Below are 24354 nucleotides of genomic sequence, written 5' to 3' on the forward strand. Positions count from 1 at the left end.
GGATGTTTAATTAGGTGTGTAATGTGTTGGGATGCTCACTCATGACTCATGGGCATGACGCTCTCTAAGCTGCAGTATCCTGCTGTGTTGAAGTTTTCTCTGTATTGCTCAAGTCCAATGATTTTCAGCCATTCATCCACAGAACTCAAAGAGGGGGCGGAGCCTTCAGAGGGGGCGTGGTGAAGCATGGATGGGTGGGGCCTGACGGCAACAAAATTACATAATACATTTTATGCCAGAGAAAATTAACTTGCCAGAATTGATTTGCGTTTATATATATATATATATATACGTGCTGTTATGCGTGTTTGCATGACTTTTCTTGTTTGCTACACTTAAAATAGAGATTACTTCTCTAAAAATGTCTTTATGGTGGAAACTTTACAAAGTAACTCAATAAAAAAATTTTTTTAAATAAAAATGCATAGTATCATATTTTAAGGTTAAGCTAGAAACATACACTACTGTTCATAACTCTGTGGTCAGTAAGATTGTTTAATGTTTCTATACTCACCAAGGCTGCATTTTTGTAATAAAGAAATAGTAAAATATTCGTACAAATTTTAAATAATTTGAATATATTTTAAAATGTAGTTTATTCCGGTAATGCGGAACTCCAGTGTCACATGATCCTTCAGAAATCATTCTAATATCCTGATTTGCTGCTCAAGAAATGAATGTTGAAAACAGTTTTGAAAACAGTTATTTCTTGTATATAAATGTGATGCATTTTCCAGGATTCTCTTATGAATAGTAAGTAAAAAAGTATTTAACATAAATGTCTTTAATGTTACCTTTGATCAATTTAATGCATCCTTTCTGAATAAAAGTATTAATTTCCAAACATGTGTATGCTATATTGCAAGTATTGCAAGAACATGGTCCCATTGTACATATCGCTAACCAGGTTCTCTTTAAGGCGAGACAAAAACATCGATTTTTTCATGCATTGATCAGTTTTGAGATTTTGGGCAAGACTCTTTCAATATGTATTCTTTCAAGCTGCTATAAAGAAAACATTGAAAATATACTTTAAGATGTTTATTTTATTACATTTTGTTTACTTGAGGCAGTAAATTTCTCCCAAATTTACCAAGTTAGCATTCCAGAGCGTCATGCCGCGGTCCGTCTGTTTACTGAAGTCTGTCATGACCGGTATCGTTGTAAAGCTCTGAGTCTGATGTAACCCAAATATAGGCATTTCCTTTCTATCATCAACCAATCGTGAATGTCCAAAGGGTGATTTAAAGCTAATGATAAAATCTCATTGAAAGCTTGACATATTATATATTATTATTACTAACGGCCTGAGCATTTATTCTGTTTTTGAGCAATGTTTTCCGATAGAAATATATTATTCTCTACTTAAATCTTTAAATGCACTTTTCTCAAAGTTAGTTTTTTGTCATTCTCCAGTACAAACATCTCAGCCTATGTAGCACCTATGTGCACCTAACTTTACAGTTATACACTTACCATTATTCTGAAGATATTTTCAGAGGGATTTGTTAATAAATCATTTCCGGCCTGATTTATGTGACATCTTAATTTAAAAAATATGGCGAAAATCATTTTTTTTAAGGGTATGGACAATATATTTTGATTTCCTAGGTAATGAAAGCATATATCCTGAACTTTTTTTTATCTTGTGTGTAAACAAAACGAAAAAATAATTTTTCATCTGGCTTTATCATATGAATACCGAAATCACACATATTTAATGCGATGATGCCTAATTTGCATAATTAAACATGCAAATTTTAAAAACTTGTAATACATTTTTTTATTTTCTTGTGTAAGTAATCAACTGAGGAAGTTTCATGGTGATATCTCTTATTGAAAAATTTTATCCTAGACACCTGTAGTGTCTCGCCTCAAACTGTTGCTCATGACAGGATTTATCTAGAAGTAAACTAAAATGCATTCTGAAATATTATGGGACTCAAGCCTACATGAAATTGAGCGTTCTATCTATCTAGTGTACAGCAATTATAAGTAGATTCATGTCAAGATGAAAATTTTTCCCAAAAGAATAGATAAACCCAATAAACGTTCATGAGGGATTTTTGTTTTCAAGAATACAAGAATAAAAACAAGAATAAAAGTGTTGATGTGCACCTGCTGGCGTCTCCTGCCGTCCTCTTGAGCGTGGCGGGATTGCGTATGAGTTTGTCCAGCATGTTGACTATCTGGCTGAATTTGGGTCGGTCTGCACGTTCCCTCATCCAGCACTCCAGCATGAGCTGATGCAGAGCCAGCGGGCACTCCATGGGCGGCGGCAACCGGTAGCCTTCCTCTATTGCCTTTATCACCTAGGAAACAGGAGAGAGGAAATGAGTGGCTGATCTTTCTGAACTAGCGCATTCAGTTGGTTTGTGTAACTTGGCATGACACACAATAGCACGATAAAGCAAAGTATTAATACTCTTCTAAGTGTACCATGGGAACGCCAGCGCAGAAAGCATGACAGGCCTCGTAATTAATTCGATTTGTGGTACAGTGCCACTTACATCCTGGTTGCTCATGTCCCAATATGGTCGTTCGCCATATGACATCACTTCCCACATGACGATGCCGTAACTCCACACGTCGCTGGCCGAGGTGAACTTCCTGTACATGATGGCTTCTGGAGCCGTCCAGCGGATTGGAATCTTTCCTCCCTGTGATTGACAGGTTCAGGTTCATGTTAAACCCATTTACACCAGAGTCCACACAATCCATCTTTAAAGCAGGATGGATTCTGATTGGCTGTCAATGTTTCTATCGTTCATCAGCTGTAAAAATCATTCTGAAAGTGATTCCAACATTATATAAACTTTATTACAGGCTCAAGGCCCACAGAAGACAATACTATACACAGAATCAATAAAACATCTCACATTCATATATACCCCTTCAATACAGCAACAACAGAAGAATAGAGCTAATGAAGGCATAGATACCAGTGATCCCATATTTTTGACATGTACCTCACGGAGCTACGACTTGGATCTACTATCTGAACAATAAGCTCATTCATGGATCGGTCCAGCCTGCTCATAAACTTGAAAGTGAGATTTCTCACCAAAGCCATGAAAGTGGTTAAACCCAGCCTACAGAACAGCTGGCTTGCCCTGGTACTTCTTGTTTTCTTCAGGAGAATCCTGAGACAGTCATTATAGGCTATTTTTAGCTTAAGCAGGCTCTCCTTCTTATATCTAATCCAGAGAGGAGCTGTGTAAAGAGGGGAGCAGTAAGTTCGAAACAGGTTGATTTTAACATCTGTAGTGCAGTGATGGAATTTCCTTGCCAGCATGTTGGCTTGGACATATAGCACTCTCCTTTGTCTGCTCATGTCAGCATCATCCTCCAGTGTATCTGTTAGGATGTGCCCCAGATATTTTGTGGTATTAGCTACTTCCAGCTCTTCTCCAGATAGATAGAAAGAAGGGAATTTAATATTTAAATCATCTTTTGTTCTACATATCATAACCACACTTTTCTTTGCGTTATATTTAATATCAAATTCTACCCCATAATCAGAACAGATATTCAGTAGCTGTTGGAACCCACTGCTGCTTGGTGATAAAATGGTAAGGTCGTCTGCATATAAGAAATGATTAATCAACATTTCTCCAACCATACAGCCAGTTTGGCAAGTCCCCAACTGCCTGGACAGGTCATCCAAGTAGGCATTAAATAAGGCTGGAGATAAAATCCCCCCCTGCCTTACCCCATTACTAACATAAAAAGATGTAGATAGAGTGTTCCCCCATTTAACCCGCACACCTTGGTTAGAGTACCAATAGGCTAATATTCGTACCAGGCTGCTGGGGACATCCCTGTACATGAGTTTATTAAACAATTTGAAATGATTAATGTGGTCAAACGCCTTGGATGCATCAATAAAACCTAAAAGCATAGTAGAGCCCTGACTTCTATATGCCTCAACAGCCTCTTTCAGTGCATAAATACATTGGTCAGTGCTATGTTTGGGCTTAAAGCCAAACTGATTGTCAGTGGTGGATAAACAGTCACTTATTTTGTCAAGAATTAGACTTTCAAGAACTTTTGAGATAATGCTGGCAAGGGCTATCGGTCTATAATTATCAATACTACCAACCTTACCAGCTTTGTCCTTGATTACTGGAATCAGAATGACTGACATCATGGAATCAGGCAATATTCCATGGCACACCAGCCCAGAGAAACAAATAGACAGTAGCACTGCTAACCTGGGGCCAGCTAGCTTTAGGTGCTCAGATGTAATTATCATTTCTCAGCAACGTTATTGTTGAGATGTCGACTCTGCGATTCTTTTATATTTAGAATGATTAATAGAACCATATGTTTATCTTTATCATCACAGTTATCCTTTACTGGCCTTTATACAGTAAATTCCAATCCACTAATTTAAAGGGATACTCCACTTTTTTTGGAAATAGGCTCATTTTACCACTCCCCCAGAGTTAAACAGTTGGGTTTTACTGTTTTCGAATGTATTTAGCCGATTTTTTTGATATTTAAAAGAATATCAGTAACTAGAGAGTTTCTGGTCTCATTGACTTCCATAGTATATTTTTTTCTTACTATGGAAATCAATGAGACCAGAAACTGTTTGGTTACTGATATTCTTCTAAATATCAGAAAATCGGCTGAATGGATTTGAAAACAGTAAAACTGTTTAACTCTGAGGGAGTGGTAAAATGAGCCTATTTCCAAAAAAAGTGGAGTATCCCTTTAAATAAGTGACATTCCCAGAAGGCTGAAATTCCATATAACAGTTTTGGAGCCAGTGTTATTATTGTTAACTATATGTTAAAGATAAAAAAAATATTGCTCAATGTTAGTTAATGCAATAGCTAATATTAACGAATAGGACCTTACTGTAAATGTAAAACCTTATATGAATAAATGTAAACACTCATACCCTGGTGGTATACGCTCCTTCTGGTTCATCTTCCAGCACTCTGGACATCCCAAAATCTGAGACTTTGCACACCAGGTTGCTGTTTACTAGGATGTTGCGTGCTGCGAGGTCCCTGTGAACGTAACTCATGTCGGATAGGTATTTCATACCGGATGCAATTCCTCTCAGGATGCCCACCAGCTGGATAACAGTGAAGCGACCGTCGTTCTTCTGAAAGAGGAAGCAACATTTCAGACCTGAATCGTGACACCTTGACAAAAATGCAATGTCAAATCTATCTATCTATCTATCTATCTATCTATCTATCTATCTATCTATCTATCTATCTATCTATCTATCTATCTATCTATCTATCTATCTATCTATCTATCTATCTATCTATCTATCTATCTATCTATCTATCTATCTATCTATCCATCTATTTATCTATCCATTTATCCATCCATCCATAAAACGAAATTTGAAAATGAATGCAGAATTATCATAAGATATATTTTTAATTTAAATATACACTCAAAAAAAATGCTAGGTCGTTTCAACCCAAATTTGGGTCAAATATGGACCAACACAAAAATTGGGTTAAAAATTTAAAATTTTAACCCAAATTCAACTTTAACTTTCAACATTTTTCAATTAAATTTTTAACCCAAAATTTGGGTTTGTCCATATTTGACCCAAATTTGGGTTGAAACAACCCTGCATTTTTTAGAGTGTAGAAACACACTGTATAGACACACAAACACAATCTTACTCTGAGAAACATGTCCAGTGAGCCGTTCTCCATGTACTCAGTGATGATCATAACTGGCTTGCCTGCAATAAAAGAGAACAATTAAACTAAATAAATCCAATTTTCTATAAAAAAAATTAAAAAATACAACAAACCTAGCTTGAATAATCATGGAGATTTGTATTATAGCATGTTAATGCCTTCTTAGGACGAATCATTTTGTTGTTTTCCTTATTTGTAAAATGTTTTAAATGAAGGCGTCTGCTAATTGAATACATGTAAATCTATTTAAAAAGCACTAAAACTTTCCCACTGACAGTATTTGAATGCCAGAGATGCATTGGGAGTATATGCAACACCGTTTCTTGAAACTCCTCGTACATCGACAAAACATCGGTGTCAACCAAACAGATGTAAACACTAGGGACAGAACATGAATATCAGTAATTCAAACAGAATCAACACACACACTGACAGCAGGCCTGCTGATTGACACTCAACAATGCTCCTTCCCTATAGAGGAAGTGCGGTAGATAAAGCTCGACCAGACACATTGTCGGCCATCTTTGTTGGGCTGGCCTTTCTGATGACCTTGAGGCGAGTTTGACTGACAGCTCTTCCAGAGTGCCTGAGGAGAGGGTGACCTCTGACCTCTCACACTCACTGTCTGAGTTTCCCAGCCCCGCCCCTTTACGCCCACCCTATTAGAATGCTAATGAGGCGTTTACTGACTTTGTCAAGTTTTGGGTGTATGGTTGTGCCAAGTATGCATATGTTTGACAATGAACTCTGCAAGACAAGGGTTAGAATCTCCATCAATTAATTTCATTTTATTTTACATTAATTTTCAAAAAACAAAAACACTTATAACTTGCATTTGAGGCAAGAATACCAGCAGTTATACGTCAAATAGTCTCAAAGAAATGCTGTTGAATCATTGATGAGAGATACTGAGAGGGCCACATTGCCTTATTTACATATTTATATTCACCTCATACTAATTTACATTATGCAAATTCAGTATTCAACTCTATTAACTCCGCTGTAACACAACGCAGGAGACTTAAGACGGCTTTATAGTTTCAAGGGGACATTTATGAGCTAAAAGTAAATTAAACATTGACAGTGCTGGCTGGTATTCACCTGTTAGAAATGTCTACCGCCAATTTAATTTACTAAGGAATTATAAATCAACGGTTTTGATGTCGCCTGCTGCTCAAGACATGAAGTTTCTTTCAGCATGTACAGCCGAATGTGGGAAATAAAAAACATAATACACAAATACATAACAACATACAAAAAGAAACTGTTATATAAAACTATTATTTAAATAATTTGAATATTTTAAAGTATTTTAAATATTTTAAAGTATAATTATTTTGTATATAAAAATACAAATGCATGCATGTACATATTTAAGAACTATTTGCACGTAAATACTGTATATATAAATAAATAAATACATAATATATATTGTATATAAATATTTTATTTATGAATAACACATTTTCTTAAATATATACATGCATGTGTATTTATATATACAAAATAATTACACAGCACACACAAATATATTATGTAAACACTATTATTTTGGATGTGATTAATTGCAATTAATCTTTGCACAGCCCTAATATATATATATATATACAGTATATATACTGTATATATATATATATATATATATGTGTGTGTGTGTGTGTGTGTTGTGATTATAATCAACATATACAAATAAATATTATAAAATATTTTTTTTTAAAATGTATCACATAACATTTTAATATGTATATATTTTCATATAAACAATTTATATATAATATAATACATTTATATAATATTAAAAAAATATTATGTAATTACATTTTGTTTCTGCATTGCAAATCTTTTAATTCAACTTATATATATTTTCATATACACAATTTATAAATAATATAATAATATTTAATAAAATCAATAGAAAAATCTAAATGTATGTTATGACGTGTTTCTGACATTGAAAAAAAAAATATATATATATATTTGAATTAAACACACAAAACTATTTTTTAGTACATTCTCTTATTCTCTTATTGATAAACTAGTGCTGGTTTACTAAACATGAAATTACATTTAGAAAAGTAAGTAAACAAAAATAAAGTAGAAGGAAATACAAGACAAATAAGAAGCCAAATGTGTAGTGTGTGAAGGCTAAGTCTCTCGCTCTCTCACACTCACACACACACACACACAGCAGTGGCTGTAGGTTAGAGATATAGGGTGACACTCTAGCCCACAAACACATTTAGGCCTGACGAAGTGATTAATGAGTCTGCTGTGCTTTTTAGCTCACATTAGCCCCTCGGAGCGGCCCACTCCATCTGGAGACCACAAGGGTGAGTGTGTGTGTGCATCCCACAGCAGTTTTTGTCAGGACACGCTCAGCAAGCAAACACACTGATAAGCTGGACATGCATACATAAACACACACGACCATTAGCACATCAAAAGGAAAACGACATCACCAAGCTGTTTCTTTAGGCGGTTTAAGCCTACTTAATATCCAGACTTTTGACCATGTCGTGTTCTGGATAGGGTTTCACCAGCCGTTCCTAAGTTCTTACATTAGAACGAAAACTAGAAGCTCAATAACAACTAGTTAGTTTGTAACTAAGTCTGTACTTTATTTGGTTGCACCATTTGTTCTAAAGGCAGAAAGTATCTAGAAGGTGGTAAGCTCTCTGTAATATAGTGGCATTATATGATGATTACCCTCAATCATCCAATAGTAGACTTCAAGTACTTTAGCAGATGTTGTGTTTAAATGCTGTTTATCCTTGATTCTAAATAAACTTCTAAAAATACCATTACATTACGTTTCCATTACATACAATTCTACTTAAAGGGGTCATGATTGAGAATTGATCTTTCGACATGTCAGAAGATATTGTACTATAAAATTATCCTGTAAGTTTCAGAGCTCAAAACTTCCTCATTGGTCTAAAAACAGCTTTTATTGAAACTAAGGAGGTGAGCTTAGCCATAACGGTAATGACGGTCTCCATGACGGTAATCCAAATGACCCCAGTAGAAAAATCCATATCTTTTGAGGCGAAACAATAGATGTTTTGTGAATAATATATTTTTTTATCTACATTCATACCAAAAACCCAAATGTCAACCGAGCGGCACCCATACACTTGCATTATATGGATTACTTTTATAAAAATGTTTCTGTTTATCTGAAGAAAGAAAGTCATATACAATACGGTTAGGGATGTCATGAGGGCGAGTAAATGATAAGAGATTTTTAATTTCTAAGGCAAGTCAACCCTCATGAAGACTGCAGAATAGGGCTGTCAAATGATTAATCGTGATTAATCGCATCCGAAATAAAAGTTTGTGTTTACATAATATATGTGGGTGCACTGTGTATAATTATTTTATATAAATACACACATGCTTGTATATTAATATTTTAATGTATATACTGTATATAGATTTATATATAATTTATATTATATATAAAAATAAATAATGTATATATATATATAAATAAAATATTTTTTAAATATAAATGCATGTGTGTATTTATTTATTTATATACAAAATAATTATACACAGTACAGCCACATATATTATGTAAACACAAACTTTTATTTTGGATGCGATTAATCGCGATTAATCGTTTGACAGCCCTACTGCAGAAGACAAATAAAAGCCCCTGATGTCAACGTTGACTTACATTTGGTGACCACGCCCTCCAGGTGAATGATATTGGGATGTTCAAACTGGCCAATCACACTGGCCTCGCTCAGGAAGTCCAGCCTCTGCTGCTCGGTAAACCCCGCCTTCAGCGTCTTGATGGCCACACAGATCTCACGCTTTCCAGGAAGTTTCAGACGGCCGCTGCACACCTCGCCAAACTCCCCTCCAGGATCAGATAGCGATATATTTACATGCATCTCTCATCAACAGATGACATGCTAAAGACATACAAGGATTGTTAACGTACCGATGCCGATCACCTTCTCGATCTTGATACACGAGGTACTGATTTCCTTAGCGAACTCCCTGATGGCCTGGTTGGGGTCTTCGTAGGTGAAAGGGTCCACATATATTCTCACCCCTGCTGGCATATTTACAGAAGTTTTGAGAATGGAAAATGTTCATTTTTTCTTCCAGCGGTGGACTAATGAAAGGTGTTTGATTACCTGGCTTCAGGATTTTCTCCTCGGCCTGTTTAGTTTTGCTGTATTTGCTCCTCCTGAGATGAAAATATACACAATTATAATTTTATTTATTTTGGCAATTTTAACATTTATTCATTTATTTGTCTATCACAGTGTTATTTTAGTATTATTATGATACTAGTATAATAATATATAATAATACTATATAATAATAAACTGAATGTGAGATAAAGTTATTAAACTAACTAAAACTAAAAAAAACCTAAAACTAAAACTTAATAAAATATTGCAAATTGGGTTTTATTAGAATTTTAGCTTGTTTTAGTAATATTATGTGCTTTTAAACTTTTTATTCGTTTTGTTTTTAAATATTTTTATTTAGCTTTAAATATTTTTTTTTAGTTTTAGTTAGTTTAATAACTTTCTCATATTCATTTTTTTATTTGAGTTAATTTGAATAGTTTTAGTTAACAAAAATCAACACTGTATCATTACAGAAAAATAGCAGATGTTCTGTACCTTTTGGTGATGATGAAGGTAATGATGAGGATGAGGAGGAGAACAACAACACACCCGGCCACCAGCAGCAGAAGCACAGCAGAGCTCATGAATCCTCCAACAACAGGAGCTGCGACTGAGATAGACATAAACACTGCATTTATATACACTCTTTAAAAAAAAGCCAGGAAGAACCTAAAAAACACTTTGTTCTCAGTATGAAAAACTGTTTAAAGAACCTTTGTCACTATAAAGAACCTTTTGAACCACAAAAGTTCTTAAAGGTGCATTGTGCAAGTATCTGAGTTTTTGCAGAGCTACGCCCCCTCTGGCGACAAGCGAAACTACAACCAGAGGTGTAAAATCTGAAAAATCTAAAATCCATAAATCTGCAAGTCATTTTAAATATATGAAAGGAAAGGCATTTGAGTAAATTACACACTTATGTGTGTGTGAGGGGAAAACGGGGGTAACGTTAGTAGAAAACATCGGTTTTTGTTTCTATCTATCTCCATGTTGAACTGTTTTATGCGTTTACTGTATCCACTTATGATTTTATCATTATGGAAACACGTTCATGAACAATATAAGTTATTACTTTGTATAGGACCCGTTTGAGCCCTAGAGCAGACCGCCCAGAGATCTCTCCATTTGTTGAAAGCTTCCCGATGTTGACTCTCGTCTTATTCCGACGTCTGGCACTAGACAGAAGTTTTATTTTCTTTGTCTTACGTGGAGTTTGCGTTGGGGTTTGGAATGAACTACAAGCCGGTCTCTTTGAATCCATCTTCTACTTTTGTCGAAAGTTGACTAAAGTTTTGTCGCTCGAGTTGTCTTTGCGGATACGGAGAATGGCGGCGAATAAACAAACCTGCCGGACCTAGCCAGGAGAGCGTGAACGCGCATGACTTCACGCCCAGTCTCAAATTTATTTTAATGTACAGGATTACAGTGATCAGAGAAGGGCTCATTCAGCCCATCAGGCAATTAAGAATGTATGGGTTAGAAAAACGGCTATTTTTAACATGAAATGTTGCGCAATGCACCTTTAATGGAACCATAATGCAAACACAAAGGCCAGGCAAGCGTAGGACTGTTCAGTACTCATGATCACGTGTCTTCAGTGTCTCAGAGCGGCTCGGTTCACAGTAAATGCTGCTCCACCTGAAATCATCTCTGCATCTGCTCTGAGTTTGGGTTGTTTATAACATGCACTTATGAACAGAACGTGCACCAATCTTTTCCCCAAACTTGTAATGTGAAGCTCTTATAAACTGGCTGAGAAGCTTTAAGTGCTTCCTGGGGTTTTCCAACAAAATAAAAGCTTGATGGATGTTAAAATTAAGAAATTATTACTGCTGTAATTGAACAGCTGCATTTTAAATTTTAATTAATATTGTAATATTGCTGTTTTCTTAAACATTTTTTGTTATATTTCTTATTTTGTTTGATATTTAGTAAAAATAATAAAGGTAATAGCAAAACTGTTCATAATTATTATTATTTTTTATAAAAATATTAATATATATAATCAAATTAGGGCTGTCAAAACACAAACTTTTATGTTGGATAGAATTAATCACGATTTGACAGCACTAAATCAAACATTTAGTATTCCTAGAAACTTTAACTTAAACATAATTTCCATTTTTATCAGTAAAAATCGCAATTCAAATCACGCAGTCCATTCCATCCAGATTTTTTCCCTAAAATATTTAATATTCAGTTTAGTCAGCCTCCAACGCTAGTGACCCGCAACTAAACAGATTTAGAATTAATTTTTTATTCATTTTATTTGAGTATAAATATATATGATTCTAGATCATTCCAACTCATTTAAAAACACACTGCTGTATATGAGCTGTACACTCACCAGTGTTGGTGCTGAACTCGAAGGGGGCACTGAACTCTCCGTAGCCCGCGGCGGTGCGAGCGCGCACGTGAAACACGTAGGAGGTCAGCGGGGTCAGATCTTTGATATCAGCATTACGAGACATCGTCTTCACGATGCGATAACTCCTCTCATTCTGGTCCTGAGATTTATAAATAAAGACACAGAGAACGGAAGACAAGAGGAAGGTGAGAGATGACGTTTGAGGGCTATTTTAACTCTATAAAACTTCACTTCCTGTTTATCCAGACAGCTAATGTCCACAGGGGATTGCTATACTGCCTTCTTAAAGGCACAGTGCACCTTAAATGAAAATTCTGTCATCATGAGGGTTTTAGGATGAATTTTAAAATACAATTGATGTTTCCCATCATTCACCTTCTCGTAGTATTTAACCTCATATTCCAGTATGACACCGTTGGGCTTCTCGGGTTCGTCCCAGAGCAGAGAGAGCGTGTGGCGGGTGATGTCCTTACTCTCAACAGTCATGACCGTAGAGGGAGCTGAAGAGAGACAGAAGGAGTTCATATTTTTATAAAAGGTTTACGTTTACTACATTTGACTTTTGTGAGGTTTTCCTGAGACATCTGTCAGTCTTTTATCACATCAGAGACAAACAGGGAGAGAAAGGATAAACCCAGAGGACAAGGAGACCTTTTCTTCTTCTAAACCGTGGATTTGGAGTTAAGTCCGCTATTGTCTGTTTGGTTTCTTTCCCCCCCGAAGCTGTTTTTGTTGAGGGTGAGAAAGTCAAACAGACAGAATCTGACACAACAGAGATGTGCGTTGTCTTCTCTGCTTGTCCAAAGACACATCACACAGAGTCGAAAACAATTATAAAAGAGAAAAACAGCAAAAGAAAGTGAAAACAGAACTGGGGGATGTGAATGAAAAAAAATCTCCATTTATTATTTTCCTCATCTAAACAGAACAACTCCTGATATCTAAACCACAGAACGCTTGCCATATTTCCACAGAGTCCAAATGCTGTCTTTGGCGAAGTCCTACACATCCCCTCCCCTTCTGCGTATTTTGGCTAATTAAGGGTGTTCGTTAAGTCAAGCATGACTATTACTATTGCTCATATTTGGCCTTGAACAAACTTCTAACTCTAAGGCCACAACACTCCAGAAAACGTGATGTTTTACATGGGCAAACTCACACTTTCTTCTTCTTCAAAAAAGAAAAAGAAAATACAAACAAACTAGCATGACTTTCAGCTATCTAACTATTGGCTCTATTTAACATATTTTGACATATATTGTCTAATTTAAACATTTGAATCTAAAATTAAAAAAAGCTTGTTTGTAGGGTTGCGATTAAATATCAATAAGATTGTAAAATAATAAATAATTGTAACGATTTAAAAAATTAAATAATTAAAAAAATTATATATATATATATATATATTTTTATTTATTTATTTATTTGACAGGGACAATGCACATTAATTAGTAATACAGCAAATGTACCAGAATTAGCCATTTTTTCATCCATTGTCCCTGGACAGATGTTAATATTGTCTACCTTAAAAAGAAACAGCAATTAAAACATTACAAGAAAAATACTAAATATAAAAACAATAAAACAATAATAATCGTTAAATCCTTTAGGTAAATACAGTGTACAAATTCACTATATTTTCAACATTTGGTTAAAATTAATATAAAAATGTTGAACAGTTACCCAACAGTGACACAGATGGCAGCACAATCGGGTAGAGAGAAATAATATATACTTATTAATGCTGACATGACTGGTGTATTATGAACCAGTTTTAAACAAAGTGTAAGTCGTAAGTTCTCTAATATTCTGAGGAACAGAGATTCAATCTTGTGCTGCTGAAACTGAAAAAACATGCTGGCTGTAACAATTAAATAATGTAATTATTAAAATAATAGACTAAATAAGAAATATTAATATTGTAATATGTCACTTTAAAATAAAAAAAAAATAAAAATCTAGTATTTAATTAAAATAAAATAAAATATTATTAAAATGGCAGTACTAATATTCATGGCTGTATTAAGTTTTCATTCTTAAACGTTAAACCATCAAGCTTTTATTTTGAAGGAAAACTGCAGGAAGCCCTTAAAGGAGTACTTGTTCGAACTCTCAATTCGTTCGTTGAATGAACCAAAAGACTCGGAAAAAGATTCGTTCATTTTGATGAGCGAGTTCGAACAGGAGAGTCACAAACGCGCTTCACAGAACAGAGCAAGGCGAGCATTTGAGCTTATAAAACTTAAACTTTGTTATTTATTTATTAAATGAGCGATCGTTTCGCTTGATAAGACCCTTATTCATCGTATGGAATCGTTTAAAGCCCTTTGAACAGTTTGCACTGAAACTGTCTTTTTTCTTTTCGACTGAAGAAATAAAGACGTGGACATCTTGGATGACATGGGGGTGAGTAAATTATCAGCAAAAGTCTTTTTAAAAGTGAACTACTCTTTAAAGCTTCTCTCTTGTTGACAACAGCCGGTTTATAAGCGCTCATTCAAATTTTGGGTAGATGATTGGCACATTTTTAAAATGCACATTATAAACTCAGAGCAAACGCCAAGACGAGTTCATGTGGAGCGGCATTTACTGTGAAGCCGCTCTGAGACACTGAAGACACATGATGATGATCTGTAAATGAACACGGTGAAGTGCTTCACTCTGAAACATGCTGTGCATGTATTTAATTCGATTTCAGCCTTTGTGATCAGATAATTGCACTAAGCCATAACCCGATTTCAGTTTTATTTCATTTAATCATGCAGCGCTCCACTATCCAGACCAATTTCCCCCCACCATCAGCAAAATGTACAAAAAGTGCACATATCTACGAGCGCCCTAAATTCAAGTGCTAAAGCTAGAGTTTCATGCATTAGCGTGTGTGTGACTGTTAAACAATCGGATCCCCCGCCAGCTGTAGCAGCAGCTCGACAGCGGCCCTCGTCCATCTCACAGATCCGTCTTCCTCTGCCAGGCCCGACAGACTAAACGTGATTTAGGAGCGTCCCTCGGGGGACTCGGAGACGACCCCCTCCAGCCAACAACACAGGGGTCACCGCCCCCCTTCAACCACCTAACACACTCATCTCTAACACACATCCATCATGCCGTCTGCTCTGACAGATATGGGCCGTAATGGAGTTGTGTGTGTGTGTGTGTGTGTGGCTGAGATAACGTCAAAAGGAAAGATGAGAATCTGCGCCCGTTCATCGTTAACACTCAAGCTTTAAGATTTATGTTAAGATTCAGTAAAATGATTTAGGAACATCACTATGCTCATTTGTTAACGCCTTTAGTGCATGCTGGGATACTCAGAATTTACATCATTTTGTCATAACATTGTTTTATAGAAAAACAAAAGATATAATTCGAGTCTTTATTGCTCAAATACAAATTTCAAGTTATATAATTATATTTAATTACTAATCAGACTTAAGTGATTTTGATCGTTAAGGTTTCTTCAAAATAAGCATTTCAAGGTTTTGCATTTTATTGTCTATTGTCTTTACAATTATCTGTAATCCAAAATTGTTTGTTTTTGCTGTCATTAGAGACATATGATTTGAAAAGTGAAAATTGGTATCTTTTATCAGATTTAAAAAGCAACATATTACAGTATTTTATGGTTATACATGGTTTTTACTATATTATACATACCAGTGTTGTAATACTCGAGACTCGGTCTCGAGACCATATTTTATTGGTCTTGGTCTTGTCATGGACTCGTGTCCATTTGGACTCGTACTCGAACATGTTTTTTTTAGGACTCGGAATGATTCCCGAGTCCACTCGAGTTCAATTAAAAATATTTTTTATGATTATTAATGCATGTTAATAAAATATTTCTTTAAATTGATTGACACACCCAGTGATTTGTGATTTTCTAGTGCACAATTGCGCATGACAAATTGTAAAAAAATTACTTTTAACACCACCTACTATGTGGCCTTTTTACCCTGATCATATTTCCCTAAACTGATCATATATAAGTAAATTCAGTAAAAAAAAAAAAAAAAAAGAATTTCTCTAAGTAAATAAAAGTAAATTAGGTAATCAACCCTCACTGGTCTCGGTCTCGACTCGGACTCGACCGTCTCTTGTCTCGGACTAGACTCGGACTCGACTCTCTATGGACTCGGTGTCGACTCGGACTCGAGTGAGGTGGTCTCGACTACAACACTGATACATACAGTATTATACACGGTTACACTCTAAACAATGCTGGGTTGTTTTAACCCAAAATTGGGTAAAATATGGACAAACCCAAAATGTTGGGTTAAAAATGTTATTTAAAATTTTAACCCAACTTTCAACTGTACATTTTTAACCCAACATTTGGGTTTGTCCATATTTGACCCAAATTTGGGTTGAAATAACCCAGCATTTTTTAGTATAAGGAGATTTTACGCAGCTTCCAATTCCACGAAACTTTTAAAAATCTGACTACGACAGCAGGAATATATTATGTTTTGTGTATAACTATGTCAGTAGCATATACGTTAAGAAGCATATGTTAATTATTGTATACACACACACACACACAACTGCCCAGTGCACGTCTAAGTAGGACACATATATTGAGGTCTTATGTTCTGTAGCCAAAGGCACGTCAATGCATGACAAAACCCCACCCTTCCACACTACGCCCTACACCCTAAACTGCACACTGCGATCCCTCAGGCTGATTTACAGGCTTGGGTTGTCACAGAAAGTTCCGGATCTCCAGCTAACGCTCTATTCCGATGGAAACCCAAGACACCATCAAGAGCACAGACCGCATATCACAAGTCGGCAATTACACACACACACACTCACACAGTCATGAATCAAAATAGAGTGTATTTGACGCTCTACATGTGTGTGTGTTTGTAATGGAGCAGAAAGGTCATGCAGAAGTTCTCCATAGTTGATTAGACGAGTGAAATTGAACCTTGTGAAATGTTTTCTCTTGTGAAAAAGTTTTTGAAAAAATGTCTCTTCTGCTCACCAGGGCTACATTCATTTGATCTAAAATACAGTAATATTGTGAAATATTATTTTAAATTTAAAATAACTATTTTCCATTTTAATGTAATTTATTTGTGTAATCAAAGATGAATTTCCAGCATCAAATCAGCTGATTTGCTCAATTATTATTGGTGCTCAAATATGAATTGTATGTTGCAAACGTTTTTTTAATGCTTAATATTATATTAAATATTATATTACAAAAACAAAATCAAATTCTTAGCCAAATAGAAAGTTAAAACATAAATTTCAATCGATTTCAACTCAAATATCGAGCAGATGTGAAAATGTTTTAAAGAATGATAATAATCAGAAATATCTCTTGAGCCTCAAATCATCATATTAGACTGATTTCTGAAGGATCATGTGACACTGAACACTGGAGTGTTGATGCTGAAAATTCAGCTTTACCATTACAGGAATAAAATACATTGTAGCCCTCAAACCATATTCACTTTATAGCCATTAATCCTGTAATTGTGGACAAATGTGGGCACAGAGGACTCAGGTGTGATCCTAATTTTTATTTATTATAAATGTTATATCACTGTCTTTGATAAAGTTTTGTCTATCCATTTATGGTGGTGTTTTTTATTTTGGGGGTATTTTTGAATTTATTTACTTCAAAAAGTACCATATTTTCTATGTAAATTATGCTTATTTTTATGTTTTATTTATTTATTTTTTTAACTACATTAAAATATCATTCCAATAAGTTCTTAGAGCTAAAACCTAAAGATGAAGTGACTTTGCTGTCACCTTGTGTCTTATTTTGGCTTATTTTAGAACGCTCTAAATTTCCGTTTTTCCCATTAATTTCAATGGGTGTCCATTTTTGACCCAAATACAAGATTAAGGAGCTTTTTTTCACCCACTTAACATTGTAGAATTGAGTAAAAAAAAAAATTGTGTGTGTTCAGGAAAACTTAGGAAAAGTAGCCTTAGCCAAGAAAAGTCTTGTACCACTCAGATCAAGGGAAGTATTTTTTAAAAATAAATCAAAACTATTTTGCCCACATTTGTCCAGAATACGGTTTTAGGGTTAAAATATATTACAATAGAAAACATTAAATTGTAATAATATTTCACAATATTACAGTTTTTAGTATATTTTTTGATCGAATAAATGCAGCCTATCAATGTATTTCAAAATAAAAATATTTTATTATTGTAAACTTTTGGCCAGTAGCATGCATGCAAACATGACACCTGATTAAATTTGAACATAAATTTGGAGACACACACACACACACACACACACACTTGCACTTACCAGCCTGGTTGGTGGTGAGCGTGACGGACACGGCCTGCTCCAGGCTGGGGTTGTGTTTGGACACCCCGTTGACGGCCCAGATCTGGAAGGTGTAGTTGGTGTGCGCCTGCAGCTGGTGAACGGACACCCGCGTGGAGCGCAGACTTAGACGCTGCGGAGAGTATCGCACGTCGTCCCCGCACATCGCGCATCTCTGCGTGTCTCGCACACACTGCTTACACACCACGTTATAGGTGAGATCCTGGCGGCCTCCGGAGGAGATGGGCGGACTCCATTCCAGCAGCACAGACGTCTCGTTGACATTAGATATCAGATTGTGTGGAGCGGATGGAGGACCTGCCATAAACACAGAGGGAAAGACATTCAGAGTCTGAGTGCATATCCCTCACATACAAATAGGCTGCAGTTTCATTTAGCTAGAGATATTCTGGAAAATTGGTTTATTTTAGGGCTGTCAAACGATTAATCGCGATTAATCGCATCCAAAAAAAAAGTTTGTGTTTACATAATATATGTGGGTGCACTGTGTATAATTATTTTGTATATATATATACATATATATATATATATATATACACACACATGCATGTATATTTAAGAAAAAAACATTATTTATATATAATTTAAATTATTTTTATTATAAAATATTTCTTAAATATATACAAGCATGAGTGTGAATTTATATATATATATATATATATATATATGTGTGTGTGTATATATATATATATATATATATATAAATAATTATACACAGTGCACACACACTTTTATTTTGGATTAATTAATCGTTTGACAGCCCTAGTTTATTTCTAAATAACATGTATGTTTCCACAAAAATATTAACGAGCAAAACTGTTTTCAGCTCTGATAATAATTTGAAATATTTCTTTAGCAGCAGATCAGCATATTATACTCATTTCTGAATGAGCATGTGACACTGATGTTGAAAATACAGCTTTGATCACAGAATGAATTACATTATAAAATATATTGCAAAAGAAATTTGTTATTTTCAATCTGTAATAATAATAATAATTTTTCACAATATTGCTGTTTTTACTGTATTTCTGATCAAATAAATGCAGCCTTATATATATATATATATATATATATATATATATATATATAAATTTACATGTTACATAAATATTTTACTGTAAATATTTATTGTAAAACAATCAGAATTATGTAAATTCTGATTGGATGAGCCACAGTTATTATTGTTCCATAGTTAAATTGTATTAGTGTCTGTGTCTGTGTGTGCCGTTCTGTATACGTTAAAATGTTTCATCCCCAATGAATAGGAGGATGAGAGAAAAAAACTAAAACAGAAGGAGAGGAAAAACAGCGTCTGTTATACAAAGAGACAGAGCTGGTCATTAGTATGGAAGAGAGAGAGAGAGAGAGGACAGACGGACAGCTGGTCGAGTGAGACTGATACAGTCTCATTTAAATTAATTTATTTGATGTGAGGAACATCTGCTGCACATAAAAGGATGAGAACAGAAATAATCACATGCCCATGCACGACATACATTACAGATTTTGCTTTCAATTAGTTATTTCTTTATTTACTTTTTTCAGACAATATGCTCAGCTCTTTTTTCCTTTTAAAGGCACAATATGTACGATTTTTTTGCCACAAGAGAGTTTGCTCACTTGTCTAATTAAGCTGTCAAGTCGTGACTCGTTAAGCGCAATCACGTCCAAGACACGGACGTGGAGCTCGCGGCATCTCAAAAACGCCACGCTGATATTGATCCTCATTTTAGTTCTCCTTGTTTGTCCCAAAGTCTGCTTGCTATGGTCCATAATGTTTGAACGAAACAACAACAGCGTGCCGCTAAACGTTACGCACTACGTAGTTGTCGTCGTCTGTCGCCATGGTTACGTCATTGCTATGGCAGTATTAACGGAAACCGAGGATAGCACGGATATTGCGTCATTGACAGGCGACATTTTTTTCCGGGACGGCCACTTTTTTAAATTTGTGATTTTTCTGAAATAAAAAATCATTGGAGACTTTTGGGATATTGTAAGTGCACAACTACAGGAATATATATCCCACTGTGCAAGTGATTTTTGGATATTTTATTACAAAATTACAATATTTTATTACAAAATAGTACATATTGTACCTTTAAAGCTAATTTGTAATAAATTCTAATTTAATTTTGAAATTAAAGTACATTATACAGGTATAAATTATTCAAGATGGACATCAGGTTTTAAAAAAATATATTTTTTTAGGGCTGTCAAACGATTAATCATGAATAATCGCATCCAAAATAAAAGTTTGTGTTTACATAATATAGGTGGGTGCACTGTGTATAATTATTTTATATATATATATATATATATATATATATATATATATATATAAATACACACACATGCTTGTTTATATTTAAGAAATATTTTCATGTATTATATAGATTTATATTAAACATAAATATAAATATTTTATATATATAAATAATATTTTTTTCTTAAATATACATGCATGTGTGTGTATTTATATATATATATATATATATATATATATATAATAATTATACACAGTGCACCCACATATATAATATAAACACAAACTTTTATTTTGGATGCGATTAATCGCGATTAATCGTTTGACAGCCCTAATTTTTTTATTAATAAAGAAGTGTAATAAATGGAAACTTTTCTACTTAACCCAATATAGTCAAATATTATAATACATTTAAAAGTAAAATATTTAAACTCACAAATACCCATTTACATGGTACTCCAAGGTCCATGCAAATCACCATCATAGCAGTTTCCAAAAACGTGTTCACCCACCTCAAACTGGTGCGTATGTTTGCGTTTAACTCACGTGTACAAGGCATGGCAGCCGGATCGGTCTCCGATCTGTAATATCCCTGGTCACAATCACAGGAAGTTTCTCCTTCTTTCATGGAGTAACTGTGCAGTGGACATTTACGACAACCAACGTCTGAAGAAAGAGACCTGTAGTAGCCCACCTTACACACTACGAGAGAAGAGACACACAGGATGACGTTAACTCTGTGTAAATACAGATAACACCTGTGAATCACATTATTATATGATTAGATTATGAAATGATTATAAAGTATATAAGCAGACAAAGGTGGAAGATGAAAAGCCGCCAGTTTTCCACACACAAAACAGTGATGCATTTAAGATGGAGAGAAAAGCCAGGAAAGGGAGGTGAAGTCAAGAGAGCGAGAGACAGAGGATGATGAATGAGGAATTCTGGGTGTTTTCCCAGCATGCACCAGTCACCTTTAATTCTCCCATCCATCTATCTGAGTAAAACATGTTTTGACATCATAAATAAAGAATGCGTGATGTTTAAATAATCTAGCGTGTCGTGTCCTCCTACTCCTCCCTGCCTGAAAAACACTGCGTTTCATCGCCCTTATCACTCATTTACGTGCACACACACGTGATCATCACTCAGTGTTTAGACGTCTGTGTACATATGGATGAGGATTGGGAGGATGAAAGATGCCGTAGACTCCAGCACACTACTATAAACTTCTCCCCGACTCCAGAGACCAAACAGAAACAATGGGAACATGAGGTCAAGGTTTGGCTGGTTAGCATGATCCTGTTCTCTCCAGCTGGTGGATGTGGTAACTAAAACATATGATAGCAAAAAGCATTTTGTTGCATTAATACCCATTGAGAAGTAGCCATGAATGGGATTGCAAACTGATAATAAATGAGTTCCACCCAAAAGTCATGTATTTAAAGATGTTTACACGAGAAAATGGAAACGTATTCAATTTGCATTTTTCACGTACAACCCTTTCAAAATGATCCCCGTTCACATGATCTGTGAAAACGACTAAAACGCTGTATTGTTCATGTCAGGCCAGTAGTTGCCGATGTCACTTTGTAAAGAAACTATAATTGCACGCCTATAGATTGAACACGTAATACGCATGTGGATGATGTCAACGCTTTCACAAATTTGTGCTTTTGTAGTTTTACACAGAGACGATAATAGTATTTATTTATTTATTTTTAAATTTTGCACTTTGAAACACTTTTTTAAAACTTTGCATTTTCAGGCCCCCCAAATGCTGTTAAAACACAGCCGTTTTCAACTAAAAACGGAAAAATTTGTGTGTAAACGGCCCCTTATTAACTAATTTAAAAATGCAAATGTTTTTTTATTTGCATTTAACGATATCACATATAATACGAACACAAAGGAAGTCATGCATGCATGCTTACCCTTTAAAGCAAGACATATGAAAAAAAATTAATTGTTTAAAAAAGAAAGAAAAAATTTTTTTTAAAAGTTTTTATATGATTTTTTTTTTTTTTTTTTTGAGAATCAGAAATGTCAGGCTTTTATGGTATGATATAGTGACAATATGGAGCTCAGATGGGGCCCAAAATTGCAAAAAATATGCAATTTGGAGCAGATGCTGTTATAGTCAAACATTAAGATCTCACATGCATATCAGTTGTTATCTGCCAATAATATATGTCTTAGTAAGAATATATTATCAGAGCTCTATAATTAAAATGAAAGTTTATTTATTTATAAATTATAAAATGATCAGAGCTCTATATTTTAGGAGCAACACATATAATGCAATGCAATACAATGATGTTTGAGAGAAGTACTAATAAACATTCAAGAGCCTAATGTATCATATTTGTTATTCACATTTTAACATGATTCTTCAAAACAAAACATTAAATTCAGTAATTGATCAGCTTAAAAAAACAACAACAGTATTTTAATACAAAAAAGTGACCCAAAATTGCACATTTTTAGAATGATACTAAAATGCCTTTTACTTGATAAGAACGTATAAACTATCAATCAGACGACACAAGGTGTGTGTATATATATATACAGTATATGTATGTATATATGTATATATATATATATATATATATATATATATATATATATATATAAATACAGGCTTTATAAGGTTAAATGTTGCTGGAAACTCTAGGAGTAAAGAAGAACTTGAGAAATACAAGTGAACAGAAACTGGAAGGAAAAACTAAACGGCACAAGGATCTCCTAAGGCTCTTAGATGCTCCTCTGCTAATCCTAATGAAGGGAACAGATTATCACCATCAATCTCGGACTCTAATCTCGGTTTAAGATTGATCCAGAGGTGCAGGAGACGCCAAAGGAAGAGGAAATCATCTCTCATTCGCTCTTCCCACTGAACTTAATCTTCACTGAACTGAATGAGCTTTTCTGTAGAGAAAAACCTTCGCAGACATCCAAACACACACTACATGACAAGACCCTCTGAGATAACGGGACAAAGAAAAGCGTCTTCTGGTTTCCAACACACATTCCAGCCGTGTCAGTAACCAGTCGTGTCAGCGTATCAGTAACATTTCTGACCCCTCAAATCAACGTCTTTCCATTAGTGAGACGCTGAGAGACGGACTGCTGCAGTGGGTGGACTGAAAATCGCTCCTCAAAATACTCACACACACACACACAGCGTCTTTATGAGCGTCTTATACTTTTAATTAAACAACATCCCGAATGTCTTGTCTTGTTCTGATTTTCTTTAATCACCTCTAAAATGTGTCACTTATTTCTCAGTCTTCATCTTATACAGCACAGACGCTCATGTTAAGAGGATAAATTATGCATTTGAAATGAAAATTCTGGCATTATTTACTTGCATTTTATTTGTATGTCAAATCTGTTTGACTTTTTCGTCTATGAAACACTACCGGTCAAAGGTTTGAGGTCATGTTTTGTAATGATTTTTTGAAAGAAGTCTCTTATGCTCACCAAGGCTGCATTTATATAATCAACCATACATTATTATTACAATTTAAAATAACTGTTAACTAATTTGAATATATTGTAAA

At 34.7% G+C, this 24354-nt stretch overlaps 1 protein-coding gene across 2 annotated transcripts in view; it reads right to left on the reverse strand.

The window, feature by feature from the left end:
- epha4l (eph receptor A4, like) overlaps positions 1 to 24354 on the reverse strand; it is a 49236-nt gene that overhangs the window by 1505 nt on the left and 23377 nt on the right. The window contains exons 4-16 of one of the 2 annotated variants that reach the window (XM_039678677.2): positions 21335 to 21490; positions 18481 to 18816; positions 12576 to 12700; positions 12180 to 12339; positions 10328 to 10442; positions 9830 to 9882; positions 9631 to 9744; positions 9361 to 9546; positions 5661 to 5722; positions 4910 to 5119; positions 2511 to 2660; positions 2119 to 2312; positions 40 to 201 (exon numbers count right to left, since the gene is read on the reverse strand). In XM_039678677.2, the coding sequence (XP_039534611.2) occupies positions 40 to 201; positions 2119 to 2312; positions 2511 to 2660; positions 4910 to 5119; positions 5661 to 5722; positions 9361 to 9546; positions 9631 to 9744; positions 9830 to 9882; positions 10328 to 10442; positions 12180 to 12339; positions 12576 to 12700; positions 18481 to 18816; positions 21335 to 21490 (2023 nt within the window). Of the gene's footprint in view, positions 1 to 39; positions 202 to 2118; positions 2313 to 2510; positions 2661 to 4909; positions 5120 to 5660; positions 5723 to 9360; positions 9547 to 9630; positions 9748 to 9829; positions 9883 to 10327; positions 10443 to 12179; positions 12340 to 12575; positions 12701 to 18480; positions 18817 to 21334; positions 21491 to 24354 lie in introns of both variants that reach the window. The other variant, XM_039678676.2, reaches the window with a different exon arrangement.

Source organism: Pimephales promelas, chromosome 16 (assembly GCF_988280905.1).
Source record: "Pimephales promelas chromosome 16, fPimPro1.hap1.1, whole genome shotgun sequence".
NCBI lineage: Eukaryota > Metazoa > Chordata > Actinopteri > Cypriniformes > Leuciscidae > Pimephales > Pimephales promelas.